Here is a 17,648-nt window from a genome sequence, read left to right as displayed (position 1 = left end):
AAATTCACTGTCAGTTTTGCTTTTTGTGCTCATGTTGACGTCGTAAAATCGAAAAACACTTACGTTTTCCTTTGAGCGCGCGCAGATTACTTGATTTTTCGTCCTATGCGCGCGTGCAATCGTAAAACTATAGGGAGCCACCTTAAATTGAACATGGGTCGAGACTGGGGTAGTTGTGTATAAGTCAGCGAGGCTGTGATGTAGAGAAATGTTTGAAATATAACTTTTATTTAGATTGTCAAAAACATACTATTCAAAAGCTGGTCTCTGTGTATCACAAGCCTATGTACTAACAATACGAGCGAAGAGTTTTAATCATGCTAAAACTGGACGAGAGCACAAATCGACGGAGACGGGGGTGGTGGGACGTTGTTCGCACGAACGCTTGCTGTGGAGGCTATTGTCTTGCAAGAACGACGTCTTTTTCAACCCCAACATAACCATGCAAATTCCCTTCACTAGCCGCCATACATTTTTCGTGGCACTATGTGGGAGAATTTAATTGTATATTGGGGATCAGTTCCTCGTTTCATGGTGTTAGTTGGCTGGTTACAGTTTTGTGTTGAAATAGCGCGCAATTTACTAGACTCATTTATTTACATCAAAAAGGTAGGCACCTCAAATAGATTGATAAATCGGATTACAAAGGACGGCGTGTTTTCAAGGACTCAAAACGAGCTGGTTTCACTACCGTAGCCGACCTTTCATGTACTAAGATCACAAACCGTTCTTATAGAACCGTTGAAAGCTCTTGCTAGTTCTTACATGTAAAAGTCACCCACACTCACCTCGGCATTTCCTAGAACTTTGGTCCACGCGTGACGGAATACAGATTGCAAAACAACAAGTTGAGTCGAGAAAGATTTGACGAAAGTTTCAGCAGTAAGTGTGATAATTAACAAAACAGCTAGTAATTTTAGTTCCTTAATAACTGTGCATTCCTCTCATAGACGCCATGGCCTTTTCATGATAGCATTCAGTAGATGTAAGATTGCTGATGTACAATGTTTTCTAATAAAAGCAAACCTACAGTGACTGTCGTGTCACCATTGTTGTTTTTAATGTTGTGATGTTGGCACTCAGTTCTTGTGGGCCTCAGACCGCCACCGAACCTCGTCCTCGTAACTCCAGCTTAACGTCTCTATTCCTGCCACCTGGAAATGACACACTTTTCGCGAGGGCAGTTTCTTATGCTTAACCCCAGAAATGGGCCTCAGCGATACAAACAGCACATGATGCATACATTCATGTAAGCTACACATTTGAGACATTTATAAGATCACTGCAGATCTGTATGTCACTGAAAACTATTCAAGACCACGGGATTTTTGAACACTACTGTCATGTGTCCAACAAACTTTTTAGCAACGCCTGCGGGAGCGCTCGTCACGCAAAAACAGCGTCTGCGTGGGAGGTTAGCGTTAAACCTGATTAAATGTTTCTTTCCCCACTGTCTTCTCACCAACTTCTCCTGTAGAAAGATAAAATATCAAGTGTTCAACAGAGTAAAGAACAAATGAAGTACGCTATTCTTTGTATGGTAGGAATGCACTATTTCAGGACGTACCCTTGATTCGGACATCTTGGAGGTACCTTATTCAGGTGTGTATTTGAGACCGGGGGAATCTGGGCCTTGATATTTGCATTGCAAAAGATGCAGGACAAGCGAGTGTACCTGTCCCAGGAAATGTCAGCTGAGCAAGTCGTAGCTCAAATAAATAACTGGGACGCAGTATATAGTGGTACAACTCTGGTAATTCTGAGTTATCTGTGTTCTCAAAGAACTGGGAGTTCGAGCTGACCTAACCTGTTTTCTGTTGTCGCATAGAGGTCAGCTTTACGAAGACTTTTGCCGAGAGCGATGCTCGCAAACCATTCCGGAAGCATAAACAGTGATGAGAACGTCAGGGGTCGTTTGAATGAGCTGGAAGACACGGCAACGAGTTCCAGGTCTTCTTTTGCAGATATCTTTGACAGTACAAGCATTGAGGTGAGAAGTGAAATTATTTTCATAGAGATACAATCACTCACCACGGGCCCTGGCTTGAAAGAACAAAACAGTTGTATACTACAGGAACCGTGTACGTGCATGTCGACGGATGTCGTGTGAATCTTGGGCATTAAAAAACCTTATTTTTAATTTATATAGCAAAAGGATATTAAAACACTTTCATTGGAACCACTGAAATTATTCTCTTAGCCTTGGAGGAAATTGTTTCTTCAGTTGTTCATTACTTAATATAATAATCTCTTCTTTAGAGGTTAAATTTTAATAGATAAGCTTAGCTCTTCTTGGTAGAAAATTGGTCGTGCAGTTAACTTGGTCTTGAAAGATATCCAACCCGGGGACCTGTGGAAGGCTCGTTCTACGTTTTACAGTACAGTTTTCAGACATTTATTGGTAGGGAAGTATAAATTGGAAATTTATAGTTTTAGCAGCAATATTATTTTAATTTAATCATTAGCTCAACCCATGATAACAGGAAGCGTTTTAAAAACATTTCGTCAACAACTTCAAGTTGACCTTGTCAGCCTGACCTTTTTAGAACTAAAAATTCTACAGCATGCGGCAAACTTAAAGCTGCAGAAAGCTGCAAGATTTGATCACCACACTGACAAAAACTAAAATCTGTTAGTGGGTGGATGAGAAGACTAAGTTGATGAATGGATCAAAACCACTTTCAGGTCACATAACCTGGTGTGATTAAACAAATTCGGCATCTCACTCCATTTAATATTCTAGTTAAAGTTTATAATAGCCTTGTTCAACCACATTTTGATCATTGCAATGTAGTGTGGGGAAAAACTGTTGGAAGGGCCTTTCTGAAAAACTCCAAAGGCTTCAAAATTGCACAACTTGCACCCTATTGTCTGCAAGCTATGATAGTAATTTGGATGATTGTTCCGGGCACTGGGGTGGCGAAGACTCTACTATCAAAGATTGGAACAGAAGTCTGTCCTATTGTGTAAAACATTATGTGGTATGACACCTGACTATCTGAGATCAAGATTCGTATATCATGACAATGTAAGTGCTTATTGTTTAAGGAATACTGAAAAAAAAATTAGTTCTTCCACGACCTCAAACTGATTATCTTTAGAGAAGCTTTTGTACAGCGGAGCTCAGTTGTGGAACAACTTACCTACAGACCTAAGACAAACATCTTCATTGACTGATTTCAAATCTAAATTAAGTCTGATTGGGGTGTGCGGTCCGCTTCCCATTTATGACCAAAATCTGCGATTTTCCCTACCCTATTTATCACCATACCAGAAATTTGATACCCTATTTATGACCATTGAGGCTGACACAGTTGCCCTAAACATAATTTTTGAAGGGCTTTTTTATGGTCTTATCAATACTGATGAAAAAGTAGCTTCTTGTAAACAACATACCCAATTCAAGACTAGAGTACAACAACCATACCCTATTTATGACCAAAACAGCTGAAAAACCATACCCTTAGGGGCCGCACATACCTATACAGCCCATATAAGGGAGAACTCCCCTCCCCCAGGGTGATTTTCCCTACCCTATTTTTGACCTGACCCAAAATTTGATAGAGGGGGTAAGTTTCTAAAGAAACTGTGGTGCTGCGTCGGTGGGGAGTATAACAAGATAATTTGGTTTTATCAACTGGGTTGATAATGTGAATTGGCCACCGTAAAGAGATTCGAAAGCTGACGTTTCAAGCGTTAGCCCTTCGTTGGAGCGAATCAAGGAACTGTGGGTTTTGTGTGGTTTATATACAGAAAGATGGAGCTACACTATTGGTTGGTGCATGGTAACGTGAAAAACAACAGATTAAATTAGTTGAATGAAAAGCATTCATTGATACAGCAAGGATTAAGAGTGCCGATTTGAAAAATAAATTTTTGTTCTAGAGTTTTGCAGCTTTCCGTGCTTCCTTGATGTAGGGAAAGGCCGCAGACTGCCATATGTTGCGTAGAATGATCGGGGAGATTAAAGTGTCTTGCGACCGGTTTAGATGCGTTTTTGTCATCTTTCTCTACGTCATGAAGGTGTTCTCGGAATCGGTTGCCTAGTCGTCTCCCTGTTTCGCTGATGTATAACTTTTTGAAAAGATTGCAAGTTATGCAGTAGATGACGTTGGCTGAGGTACAGATGAAATGATCAGTGATCTTGATGGATCGCTTGGGTCCCAATATTTTCTCAACATTGCAAATGAAAGGACATGTTTTGCATCGTGCGCGTGCGCATTTAAAAGTTCTGGGTTGATCACTAGTTTGGAATGCACTTCTGACTAAAAAGTTACCTATGTTTTTGTCATGTTTGAATGAAATTAATGGAGGTTGCGAAAAGATTCTACCAGTATCGGAATCATTTTGAAGTAATTTAAAATTTTTTAGAATGATGGATTTTATTGTGTGGTTGTGAGGGTGAAATTTGAGGGTGAATGGAATTCTATCATTATTTTCCTTCTGTGACGTTTGTAGTGCCGACTGTCGATCAATTTGTTGGGTGGGATGATAGCCCGCTTGAATGTAACAGAAGTAGGATAGCCACATTTATCAAAGAAATTGCACATTTCCTCTGATTTATGAGATTTTACTGTCACGCCAGTAAAATATAGTTAATGGAGCGTGACGTACGTTCTGAATGAGCCGTTCATGGCAGCATCACTTTCTATAGAGCTATTGAGCGGTTATATTCCAAAGGTCAGCAAACTGTAAGCCTTATTGTGGCTAAACCTAAAACATTGTAGCTTTGCTACCATCTGAACGTTATAACGTACCATAGCATTGGTGCAAAGCATTAAAGCACTATTCATGTTTAAGATGTTACACGTGTTAGGGTAAGCTGTTCGGTAGTACAGCCTTTTCTGCTGGCTTACAAGCAGACGAATGTCTCCATATAAAAGCTCGGAAAACTGTTCAGAGTCCATTCTGAGTTCGTCTAAGCAACATAGCTATTACTTATTGTAAATCTATCGTTTAATTTTCCCTCCCTCCCTCCCTTTGGAGACGAGGTTGGTCATGTATTCCTGCATAATAAACAAAGGGTCACTCCTGTGTGGTGCGGTTAGGTCTGTGCAGCGACTTCTCCCAAGCTTGTTTTTTCATCGCCTTTGAATATTGCTTGCTAACCAATACTCTTGTCCGATCTAGTACGTGCTGTCTGTCATTCAGCTCGTAGTGCTGGGGAGATACGTGAGGTTGTTTTGTCACGCTATCGCCGGAAGTTGCATGGGCTAACCAAACGCAAGGCAGTGTTCCCCCATTAACGCCATCACGAGTTGTTTGTATTTGAGTAATAGCTCTGGTTCAATTGCAAGTCACCACAGTTAACTCACTTTCGCTACGAACAATGTCATTAAATGAGATTTTACTGTCACGCCAGTAAAATGTAGTTAATGGAGCGTGACGTACGTTCTGAATGAGCCGTTCATGGCAGCATCACTTTCTATAGAGCTATTGAGCGGTTATATTCCAAAGGTCAGCAAACTGTAAGCCTTATTGTGGCTAAACCTAAAACATTGTAGCTTTGTTACCATCTGAACGTTATATCGTACCATAGCATTGGTGCAAAGCATTAAAGCACTATTCATGTTTAAGATGTTACACGTGTTAGGGTAAGCTGTTCAGTAGTACAGCCTTTTCTACTGGCGTACAAGCAGATGAACATCTCCATATAAAAGCTTGGAAAACTGTTCAGAGTCCATTCTGAGTTCGTCTAAGCAATGTAGCTATTACTTATTGTAAATCTATCGTTTAATTTTCCCTCCCTCCCTCCCCTTGGAGACAAGGTTGGTCATGTATTCCTGCATAATAAACAAAGGGTCACTCCTGTGTGGTGCGGTTAGGTCTACGCAGCGACTTCCCCTAAGCTTGTTGTTTTTTCATTGCCTTTGAACATCGCTTGCTAACCGATACTCTTGTCCGATCCAGCACGTGCTGTCTGTCATTCAGTTCATAGTGCTGGGGAGATAAGTGAGGTTGTTTTGTCACGCTATCCCCGGAAGTTGCATGGGCTAACCAAACGCAAGGCAGTGTTCCCCCATTAACGCCATCATGAGTTGTTTCTATTTGAGTAATAGCTCTGGTTCAATTGCAAGTCGCCACAGTTAACTTACTTTCGCTAGGAACAATGACATTAATAAGGAAAATTCAGAGTCATCACTACAAAGAATAAGGAATGGAATTCTTGACATGTGATGGATTTGAAGATGAATACAGCAAATAATTATGAGAATCTGTGGGTTTGTAGTGCACATTGGTGCATAAACCATTGCCTTTGATGGAAACTTTGATATTAAAAAAAAAAATTGATACCCTATTTATGACCTGACGCTTAAATCAATACCCTGTTTCAGTTACCTAGTTCAAACCAGTGTAAAAGGCATTGTGAAGGGCTTTTGTTGATGGTGTTATTGATAATGATGAAAAAGTAGCTTCTTCTCAAAAACATACCCAATTCAAGACTAGAGTGCAAGAACCAGACCCTATTTATGAGCAAAATGGCGAAAATTGATACCCTATTTATGACCAAAACTCATGATAAACCATACCTTTGGGGTCACACATACCTATATAGCCCATATAAGGGAGTACCCTCCTACTGGGGGGGGGGGGGGGGGGGGGCAGGATGCCCTGGCTACCAGGTTACTTGGCTATAACATGCAACTCACCTTTAGAAGTGGTACAGTCAGAGGGCAATCTTTTCAATGACCACTAAGCATAACAGAGACTAAAGGAATGTTTTATCTTTTGTAGCCTTCTGACCTTGGCTAGCCAGGATACATGTAACCTGGCATGAACCATTTACATGGCAAAATGATAGCCCTCCTAGAAGGGTGCCTTGGGCAAGTGGACAGGGTTTCTTGGCGGGTAACCCTGCCAGGGTAACAAGGAAACACAAGTTTTCAATGTGAAAAGTTGGCTTTCCCAGAGTAGCTTGGCTAGCCAGGGCAGCCTCCCTCCATGTAAACAGGCCCTTAGCCAATAGAAAATGCCTTTTGGTGTGTCTGGTTATACTGAGGGTGGTAAAGGGGGGGTATAGATCACGTTTCACAGAAAATAAAGCAGCCCTTTCACAATTCACAAAAAATACAACATTGGCATTTCATGCTTCAGGGAAAATAAAAGAGAACATTTTGGAAAATCACGGTTCATGGCAACCATGGAAATCATGATTCATGAGGAAAAAATTAGCCATTTCACATTTCACGAGAAAAAAAAAGGGCTGATCATGAGTCACGAAAATACCCTTTACCACCCTCTGTGCTGTCTGGTACTTAGTGTTAGTGTTACTTAAGGTGGTATGGTACCCTCAATATGGACCAAAAAGTTTGTTTAAATATGGTGAAGAAAGATCAATTGTGTGCTATTGCACTCAAGAAGAGAAATGAAATTTCTAGAGTTTTACTCAAAATGGTTGCTATGGAAAACAGCCACAGCCTTTTGAAGTAGGTTTTATAGTATTGATGCCAACACTTCCTGCTCTTTTACAAAACAAGAATTGACTGTCAAATAAGCATATCATGTAAGTTTCTGTTTTGTTCTGTGCAATGAACCTAAGTTTTGACAGTTAACTCTTATTTTCAGTGCTTTTTACAGCTTTATTTGGAAATAACCTTATTTTTTACCACACCCAGTGGACAAATCATCTCATGTCACATGACAGATCTTAAAATGTTACGATATTTTTGGTTTATATCATCGCAACACCCAAGTTTTGGGAATTCTACTTAAAAACCTTGCAAAGTAGAAATGTTGGCGCAAAGTCAGTCGGTACAAAAGTAAACTTTTGAGAAAAATGCGCTTTAAGTTTCTTACACGAAGTATTAAGCATTTAACAAGCCACAAATAGTGGGGAAGGGGGGTGCAGATTGGATCTCGGGGGAGGGGTGCAATGGTTCTATTTTGTAAAAAGTTACTGCAGTTGTGGGAAATATTCCTTTTCATAAGGGAAATGAATGAGCCTGTGATGGCAATTTGAGGCAAAGCTTTTCACAAATAATTATACCAATCGAGTCGTGCATGTCTTAAAAGTTTTTTCTAGATAGTTTCGTTCATGTAAGTTAAAAATAATCTATATTTTTGGTCACATTCTTATAGTAAACAGTCGTTGCTATGGCCGTTGCTACATGAAAAAACTTATACCACGGTGTACTTTCCTCAAATTTCACACTCATCTGGAAGGAAATTCGGCAAGATCGTTTCAAAATGTTTTTGACAAGTCCTCAAGGGTCTTAAGTCTTGTATTTCCAAGAAATTGAATTTTTCATGAACATCGCCATATTTTAGGGTACCATATCCCCTTAAAGTGTCTGGTTAAACTGTCTGGTACTTGGTGTTTTTCAAAATATAGTACCATGCATCTTGATGCACTTGGCTCAACTGCCCATCACATCCTGGTTACATAGCATGCTGAAAGATGAATATTAAGAGAGAGTTTTTAAGGAAAACGACCACTTTTTTAAGTTTAAAAAACATGTTTCGACAGAACTTCTGTCATCTTCAGTTGAATGAATGATTACAAAGCAAGTTGAATAATAAGTAGGCAAAAATGCTAATTAAGACAAATAGTAACAACAGAACGTGAAAAGGTGTAAATTAAAAGGATAATTTTAGATTTACATGGTGTAATTGCTGATTGAGGCAAGGTAGTTCTTTTTGAATATGGATAGCCTCCTTTATCTTGAGAGAGTTGCGTTGAATGTAACACTGAAAAAGCTTGTCAATCATTTTGTTTCAGATTAGGGATCAGGACTTTCATGAAAAAGGAGATTTCAATGAAACAACAAATCTGCTGCTGACGTGTAAACGTCAGGTTATTTATCCATATTTTTACATGCTCTCATTGGTAAGTTTGAAATCAGTGAATCTGTTGTTGAGATCTCTTTGTGTGTGTATATACTAAAACATTCAGTGAATAGTGGCAGAATGTTTACCTCGATTTCAAAGAATAATTGTTACTTATTGTTTTTTTCAGGTATCCTGGAGACCATTCCACATTCAGTCTTACCATTATCAAGGATGTTCAGTACGAAAAATCCTCAACATTTTGTACACGCTGTTTATATTTCTGCTGATTATTTTTAGTTATGCATCAAGTATTATAGCATGCCAAGAAAGGCTGGAGATCAAATCTGAGGTATGGTGTATGCTTGAGTGCATTGACGAGTTTTAAAGTGCTGCTGGATTCTGAAGAAGCAGCACTATATAGTACTAAATTTACTATATTATCATCATCATCATCAACACCACCACCACCACCACTATCGTCATCATCATCATCATCATCATTATCATTATAATTATTATTTTATGATTATCCTTAAGTGCACAAGAACTTTTAAGGATAGGAGAGAAGTACATAGAGAAGCGTAAAATGTAGCTGATTGCTTCTCACACTTCATGAATGTTCTTAAAAAGACCTATGCGCTTAATAAATAACTCAACAATCATAAGTAGCAGGTTTTCTGACCTGTGCACATTATAACGCAAAAAAACGTGTACATGTGACATTGGCTGTGCTTTATCGAGCTATAATGAACTTGAACTGGGTAATCATAACTGTGGAATGGCTGGATTGTAATAGTACTAAAGCCTCTGTTGCCAAGCTGAAAATGGTATATTCTCCTTAATGATTGCCGAAATATTAATTTTATTATGTTGGTTCTAAGAATTTGGTGATATGTCATAACAATGCGTAGTTCCAGAAAATGTCCATACCTCTGCCACAGAAGGGACTTTTTCTAAGATCTCCACCCCTCTGGAAATTCCAATACAGCTTCATACATTTCTTTCAATGTTTTGGTCTTACAGGACCCCAGCCCTAAGGAAATTCCAATCCCTTCTGTGTTGGGAGCATGTATATTTTCTGGATTTGCACAATATCCCTAGTAGATGAAATGATTTTACTATTTTGCAGTCTTGACCTAACTGTGTTCTTCAGTCAACAGTGAAAGTGAAATGATGTGAAGTTTATATGAAATAATTCATATATGAACTGCGGTAGTAGATGAAAGTGAAGAATGATCATCGCAGTTAATTTTCCAATTTAAGCAATTGGAAAGAAGAAGCCTGAAAAAATCAGGGCTTCAACGGGATTCGAACCCGTGACCTCCGCGATACCGGTGCGATGCTCTACCAACTGAGCTATGAAGCCACACATTGGGAGCGAGGTCAATTAATTGAGTTCATATCTTCCCGTGAGGAGTGAAATGATGTGAAGTTTATATGAAATAATTCATATATGAACTGCGGTAGTAGATGAAAGTGAAGAATGATCATCGCAGTTAATTTTCCAATTTAAGCAATTGGAAAGAAGAAGCCTGAAAAAATCAGGGCTTCAACGGGATTCGAACCCGTGACCTCCGCGATACCGGTGCGATGCTCTACCAACTGAGCTATGAAGCCACACACTGGGAGCGAGGTCAATTAATTGAGTTCATATCTTCCCGTGAGGAGTGAAATGATGTGAAGTTTATATGAAATAATTAATATATGAACTGCGGTAGTAGATGAAAGTGAAGAATGATCATCGCAGTTAATTTTCCAATTTAAGCAATTGGAAAGAAGAAGCCTGAAAAAATCAGGGCTTCAACGGTTCGAATCCCATCCACTGCGATGATCATTCTTCACTTTCATCTACTACCGCAGTTCATATATGAATTATTTCATATAAACTTCACATCATTTCACTCCTCACGGGAAGATATGAACTCAATTAATTGACCTCGCTCCCAATGTGTGGCTTCATAGCTCAGTTGGTAGAGCATCGCACCGGTATCGCGGAGGTCACGGGTTTGAATCCCGTTGAAGCCCTGATTTTTTCAGGCTTCTTCTTTCCAATTGCTTAAATTGGAAAATTAACTGCGATGATCATTCTTCACTTTCAGTGAAAGTGAAGTTGTTATTGCTGTATTAAGCTCACTTCTAACGTCACTTAAATGATCTGTTCCACCTATACCTCTCACATGATATAAAATAATGTTAACAGTTGTTTAGTTTCATTTTTCTGTCCCATTTACCTAGCAGTTAGTTAGTGTTCAAAACACCAAATGGCAAAATGGGCTAATGGCACTACAAGCCAATGTGGGATACAGGTGTCTAGAATGGTAACCCTTGCTATCATTGAGAACTAACCACTGTCGAGTCATTGAGCGCTATTTAGGCTGACAGTAGTGTCATTTCTTGTTTTAAACATGTTTTAAACATGCCCGTTGCAACACATATTAATTAGTTAGAGAACATTACTTTTCACGAGCTCTAAACTTAACAGTTACTTGTCTTTTCTCTTTTACTCTAGTCTACTTTAGCTCCAACAGTAACGATAAAGCCTACAAAAGTACAACCAACGACACACAGGAACATCAGCACAACACCTAAAACAAATCATTCAAATGTAACTACAGCAGCTACACCTACTCATACCATGGAACAGTACAAAGTTATTAACAGCAACAATTCTGAAGTTTTCACCACCTCTAGTAATGCATCAAACTGGAATAATCTTACTTCAAGTGTTGTTCCTTCAACATTGGGAAGCAAGACAGGAACTCCTGAAGTTATTTCATTTGTGACCATTCTTACTCTGGCCAAGGCTGGACCAATTTGGAAACCTGCTGTGACTGAGTGTACCCATATAGTTAGCACGTATGTGGTGCCAGATCTTCTTCACTTCATGGCATTTTTGCTTGGGTTTTACATGTTTAGAATCCAGGAAAATGAAGGTCTCCATGCACTGATAGAAAAGGTATTCCCCTTCTTTGTTTTGTCTATGTGAGTGGCATACCATATCTAGAAACTAGCTATCTTCTTGTCAGTCAAAGCTACGTGCATTTCTCATGCCTTAATTCATCAATAACTGTTTACCTTTTTTGTTTCAGGTTTTCTTGCTTAGTTCAGTACCCAAAAAGATTGTCTCAAGGTTGCGGTATGTGTTGTCATATACAAAGTACTTTTCTCAGGAAGAAATTATCGTGGGAACTGTTTCATATGCCATATAATGTGGCGTTGATATTATTTCAAATAGTTGATAAGTCCTGGCTGGAGTGTGTGTGGTGTGTTCTCAGTGTCTCCTTGTTCTGGGTACCATTTAATTGTTAAGCCAGCCTGACAACTTGCTGCTGATAGTCTGCAAAGAACTAGCATCTCCTCTCTGGGAGTGGAAATATTTATTCCAAGGTATTTCATTTATATTTGGGAGGTGCGGTGGCCTCGTGGTTAGTGTGCTCATTTCTGGATTGAGCATTTCGGGTTCGAGCCCTGGCCGGGGACATTGTGTTGTGTTCTTGGGCAAGACACTTTGCTCTCACAGTGCCTCTCTCCACCCAGGTGTATAAATGGGTACCGGTGAACTTAATGCTGGGGGTAACCCTGCGATGGACCAGCATACCATCCAGGGGGGAGTAGAAATACTCGTAGTCACTTCATGCTACAGAAACCGGGATAAGCTCTGGCCTGGTGGGCCACTTGGCTTGTATGCAGACTATTTCATGCTACAGAAGCTGGAGTCAAACACCTGTGCACTGATGAGTTACCTGGTTGATACCTGGGACTGAAACTTAATTTACTCAATACATTCGAAATGCCTTCAAAAGCTTAAAACGCATGTAAAGCGAGGAACCCATTTGTGAGCACACCATTTAGCCTCCTTGTTGGTTATTTTTTTTGGTTATTTTTAGTAAAACAACTGCTCACTTGGGCCTGGCTGGAACACAGCAACCAGCCCCCAACACTGCCTCAGAGCAAGTCAGAGTGGTTACAAGGATACCTACATGGGAGATGTTAGGGAGGGTTATGATAAATTGACCTCTTCAATGTGATAATATTGTATTTTCTTATAATTGCAGGTTCTTTCTGTTTGGAGGCATTGTTATGGCAATTCTTGGTGTTGGTAATTTTATACTCTTCTGTTTTGCCTTCTCTTTGGCCTCAGTAACAGGATTTAGATACAACCCAAGGTAAAACTTCTCACATAAACTGTTCGATGAGAAACAAAAAGGCTTGCTAAATGTAAACCATGGCAAGTAGCTACATTGCAACTTGGCTTACCTGGAAACCAGAGTGATAGGAGAGTAACATATCCTAGTACCACATGGCCGCAATGCTATAGCTACAGTTCTCTTCATAAATTCCCCTTCTACCCTCTACCCCCTACCCCCTACCCCTTGTATGCACTTTGTGTCTGCTCTGTGTCAATTCCAAAAAAATGCAAATGTAGTGTTGTCATTGTTTTTATTATCAGTATATTCAAACTGGAAAATAAATTAAAATTGACAATTTGTTATTAATATAACAATCCAAGAAACTTTTTAAAGTAATTAATTATATTATAATGAATTAAACCATTGTGTTCAGCATTATGAGTGACTGTACCTGTTAAATTATAGTAAACTAAGTTAGAATGTTTTTTTCTTTCCATCATTAGTGCCCAGTGGGCAGTAGTTTGTCTGATGGTGTTGGGTCAAATTGTGGAGCTATGTGTCAGTGTTGTGACCATTGTCAACTATTGTGCACAATGTGAACTGCTGATATTCTATCTTCGAGAAATTGGCTTGAGAATGGAGGAAAAAACTAAAGATCTGAGCATTATAATGAAGGTAATAATAATTATTCTTGTTTGTTTTTGTAACCTTAACCACACCAAACTTTGTCAGTTTGTATGTTAGCTGTAGTTATATTGTACATGTAATTCTAGAGCTTAAGCATAATAAAGGAATTTTGATAAGATCAGAAAAAATGCTTCTGTCAATTCTTCATTGTTACACTGAAAAGGTTATGTTTTCATATGATAGGTTTTTTAGACTTGGTTTGAATGTTCAATGTACTTTCCAAGTATTTCCATTAGAAATCAATATTATTATCCCATCTGGCTTTGTGTACTGTATTTGCTGTGACCTGACTGTTTCTCGATATTTTAGGATATTCTTGAGGTAAAGAAAAACCTCTCTAGGGTGAATGGACTTATCTCTGTGATTGCAACTCTGGTTGTGTTCAACTACTTTGAACTTGCTGTGATAGGTAACTACTTAATACAGTGCAACTATAGTAAGTACCTATGGTACAACTAAGTAAGGATACTAAGTAACAATTTCTGTTCTTGTCAATGTGATTTCTCCATTTGTCCTGCATACGTGTTTGGAAGTACAAGGTAAATGATATAAAATATGAGGCTGAAAAGGCTCTTGAAAGTGTCAAATGGTAGCTGGTTTAGTAACCATTTCGGGCTTTAGCCCTTCTTCAGGGTGTTTAGTTCCAGAAAATATCCATACCCCCCATGGAAGGGCGTTGGAAATTCTGAGGGGGATGGGGGGTCAGAGGCTAAAATTTCTGAAGTTAGGGGGGGCTCATGTCTAGTCTTTTTTCCAGAGGGTGGCAAACAGTTCACAACAAACGAAATAATACTTACTCAAATTGTTTTAACAATCGAAAAAGGAATGGAAATAAATAAATCACTTCTCTTTTCACTTGAGCTTAAATGGGTCTTGTCATTAACGTTTGTGTTTTCGCTGCGATTTTCCTGCTATCATTCCCAGAAGAACAATAGCCTCTTGTACACGAAACTAAACCTATACCAAAACCGAACCGATCTCCAGATCCCTGGCCAAGTGCCTCGTACTCGTACCCATACTTTCACAACTTACGTTTACATGAGGTCACCAGGTCCTGATGTGTTATCATGTTGAAGGAAGTACATTTACTAGAAAAGTGAGCTGCTCATTATATGAAAAAAGTGAACCACTCCATGGATACAAAAAACTGTATGCATATGCACGCATGGAAAGTGTGTACATGAAGTACAAAGTGTACAAAAGTGTGTCACAACATATGAAAACCACTGTTTTAGCATGCATATGGGTAATACGTGCTAGAAACATAGTCACAAGAAGTTAAAAAAACCCACAGCCAACAAAGGGAAGGAAGGAAGGGAAGGGGATTCTTTATTGAACACTTAATATTGGAATTTCTTTTTCTTAAGAAATAATGTCTACTGTGCTAAAGGGGAATGACCTTCTGAAGGCAACTGGCTTACCCAGCCTATCGTTAACACCTACCAACCTCCTCCCCCTAGATTGTCAACTTCAGTGCATCACAGGCATGATGGCCTAATCAGTATATCAGGCTTCCATACCTGTCTTGAAATTAAAATCAACTGCCACAAAAATTGCCAAAAGTGTTGAACTTTAACAGCAACTGAGAAATTAAGGCTGGCACATTAATGTTAAACAATTACTGTAAGTTACATTATTAAATGCTTTGCAGCAGACTTGTACATTTGTGTGTGTATGTGTTTCCTTTTCAGGAGTCCTTAACTTGGCTCTGGAACTTTCCCACATAGAATGTAAAACTCAGCTGATGTATAGAGTGTTTGCTCCATTGATCTATTTCACATTGGTTATATTCCCTATTAGCATAGTAAGTATTGGACCAGTCATACAGCCCGGGCTGAGGCAGCATGTTCAGTATACAGTCAAATCTCTATTAAGTGGTCATCCTCTGGAAAAAGCTGGGTGACTGCTTCGTAGAGGTTGACTGCTCAAAAGAGGTTGTCAAAATTTAGCGCATTATTGGACAAAAAAACTGAACACGATGACAAAATTAAGCACTCAATCTACATTTATTGTTCCTAACAACTGAAATGCGAAATATATCTAAGAAGTCCATGCACCATTCAACAGATTTTAAACAATTGTTGGATGAGGTTTTTGTGATATCCAGAATAATCAAGTTCGAAGTAGGGGTTATCTTTAACCTTTATCGATAACGTTTACTGAGACCTTGATTACTATGGATATCACAAAAACCGAATCTAATAATTGTTTTATTATACGCTGAACAAAAAAAACCATGAAAGTCATGTTTTTGCTTCATCACTGACAGCAAGCAACACGAAGTGCACGAACTTGACATGGTTACCCTTAGAATTCAAGCGTCAAGCATCTTTGCCTTAAAGCAGGTAATTGCATCTCATTTAACATGACATGAAAAAATCATTCATGGTCGTCTGTGATTTGGGATTGCATAACTTAATTTGATGAAGTAAGTCACTGACTTTGTTCAGTGCCAACAAGAGTTCTTCGTGACCTTAAAACTATGCTCCAGTTGACCACCTAATGTTACAAGATGACTGTTCAACAGAGGTGAATTACAATGAAATTAGCCAATTGGGAAGTCCAAATGGTGACCACGTCTGCTTAATAGAGGTGACTGTTTTGTGGAGGTCAAATAATAGATATGTGAAGCGCATCTTGGGAATTTGAATGGTAACCTGTTTTAAATAGATAGAGGGTGACCGCTTAACAGAGGGCCGCTTAATAGAGGTTTGACTGTAATAGGGTCTGTCTGCGGTGATATTCATAACTGAGCTTGTGGAACAGGTATTTGTCAAATGTGTTGCTAAATAACACGGCATATCCTGATGTGTTATCATGTTGAAGGAAGAACTTGTGGAATAAGCGAGTGTGTTTTCCCTACTTCGTCACTGGACAGTACATACAGCTAAGCTCTTTTTCATGATTCTCTCATGATAAATTCACATCACATTCAAGTCATTCTAAGTGTTCCAGTTGACATTTTGCTACTCAAAAAGTTTCAGTAGTTAACTTTGGTGTGATGTTTTTCAGGCCAAGCTGGCTGGCCAATATTCATACTAAATATCAAGCAATTACCAAAAAACACATTAACAATGGACAAGAAAACTGCTTTCTTTGAAAGCAAATCAGGCATATGAGTCAACAGCCCGTGTCTGTCATAGTTTTGATTCACGACAGCGTAGGTTCCAATCATTAGCTGATGTGTTTACAATTTTTGTATTTCGGAAAATCATTCACTGAATTGTTTTCTTTTGGCAGGCCGCACGCTTGACAGCTGCTGCACGTCATTTCAAACAGAGAAGTCTTCAGACCAGAGTATTTGGATATCCTTCTGCCTCACAACTCGACCTTGATTCATTTGTTTTGTTTACTCACAGTGCAGATATGAAGGTATGTTACTGGTTTTAGTTGTAACAATTTTTTTTCTTTAAGTGTTCTTATTGTTCAAAAAACAATGTATGCTTATTGAAAGAGGAACTTCAACCTGGGAATTGAAACAACTGTAAAGTAACATAATTACAGGTGACAGTCACAAAATGAAAAATACTCTAAACTAATACTCAAACTCTCTTTATCTCAGGCCAAACTGTTGTTTATGCCAGTTCAAGGCTCCTTTCTGTCTGGTGTTGTTGCACTGCTTGTGTTTGTGCTACTTCTGATGCTCCAATCAGGTGTTATAGCTGGCAGCAATATGTACCTATAAGAATATGCCTCTGGTAACCCGTGGGAATGCAAGAGAGTACTTACAGGTACTACAGAGAAATATAAGACATAATCCAATTACCCAGGACTAATGGTATTTTTCTTGCTGTCTCTGGTCCATTTGGCAAGCACCATTTAATTCCTTTTCTTGTCCTAATATGCATGCTAGGAAGTTCTTTACTTTGTGCTAAAATATGATTGTGTAGCAAATATATAAAAAATTTTATCACAGGTATAAAAGTATGGCTTTGCTATTGTTCTAAGACATATCTAAAGGTGTATCTTAAGGATCGCTAGCAAAATAAACCACTTACATGTACGAATCTTTTCGGTCTTTTCAGGAATATCTTAATATGTAATTTTGTCTGTTAAACACAT

The 17,648-nt window shown here is 38.9% G+C and overlaps 1 protein-coding gene across 4 annotated transcripts; it reads left to right on the top strand.

Annotated features, from left to right (window-relative positions):
• Nucleotides 1–1,126: 1,126 nt before the first annotated feature.
• Nucleotides 1,127–17,275, top strand: LOC145492899 (uncharacterized). 4 transcript variants are annotated; one of them, XM_081472276.1, is made up of 12 exons: nt 1,127–1,753; nt 1,829–1,990; nt 8,720–8,827; nt 8,957–9,118; nt 11,279–11,725; nt 11,859–11,905; nt 12,825–12,935; nt 13,403–13,574; nt 13,896–13,995; nt 15,278–15,390; nt 16,827–16,958; nt 17,149–17,275. In XM_081472276.1, the coding sequence occupies exons 1-12, from the start codon at nt 1,655–1,657 to the stop codon at nt 17,269–17,271; spliced, it is 1,776 nt and encodes a 591-aa protein (XP_081328402.1). In that variant the 5' UTR covers nt 1,127–1,654; the 3' UTR covers nt 17,272–17,275. The 4 variants fall into 4 exon arrangements, with proteins under 4 accessions (XP_081328402.1, XP_081328405.1, XP_081328404.1 ...); XM_081472279.1 differs by lacking the exon at nt 17,149–17,275 and adding an exon at nt 15,856–15,931 and having other exon boundaries at nt 16,827–16,908; XM_081472277.1 differs by having other exon boundaries at nt 1,660–1,742; nt 17,149–17,274.
• Nucleotides 17,276–17,648: the final 373 nt, after the last annotated feature.

This window comes from Orbicella franksi, chromosome 7 (assembly GCF_964199315.1).
Source record: "Orbicella franksi chromosome 7, jaOrbFran1.1, whole genome shotgun sequence".
NCBI classification, from domain to species: Eukaryota; Metazoa; Cnidaria; class Anthozoa; order Scleractinia; family Merulinidae; genus Orbicella; species Orbicella franksi.
The sequence above is the reverse complement of the archived record's forward strand: the minus strand, read 5'-3'. Positions and strand labels throughout refer to the sequence as shown.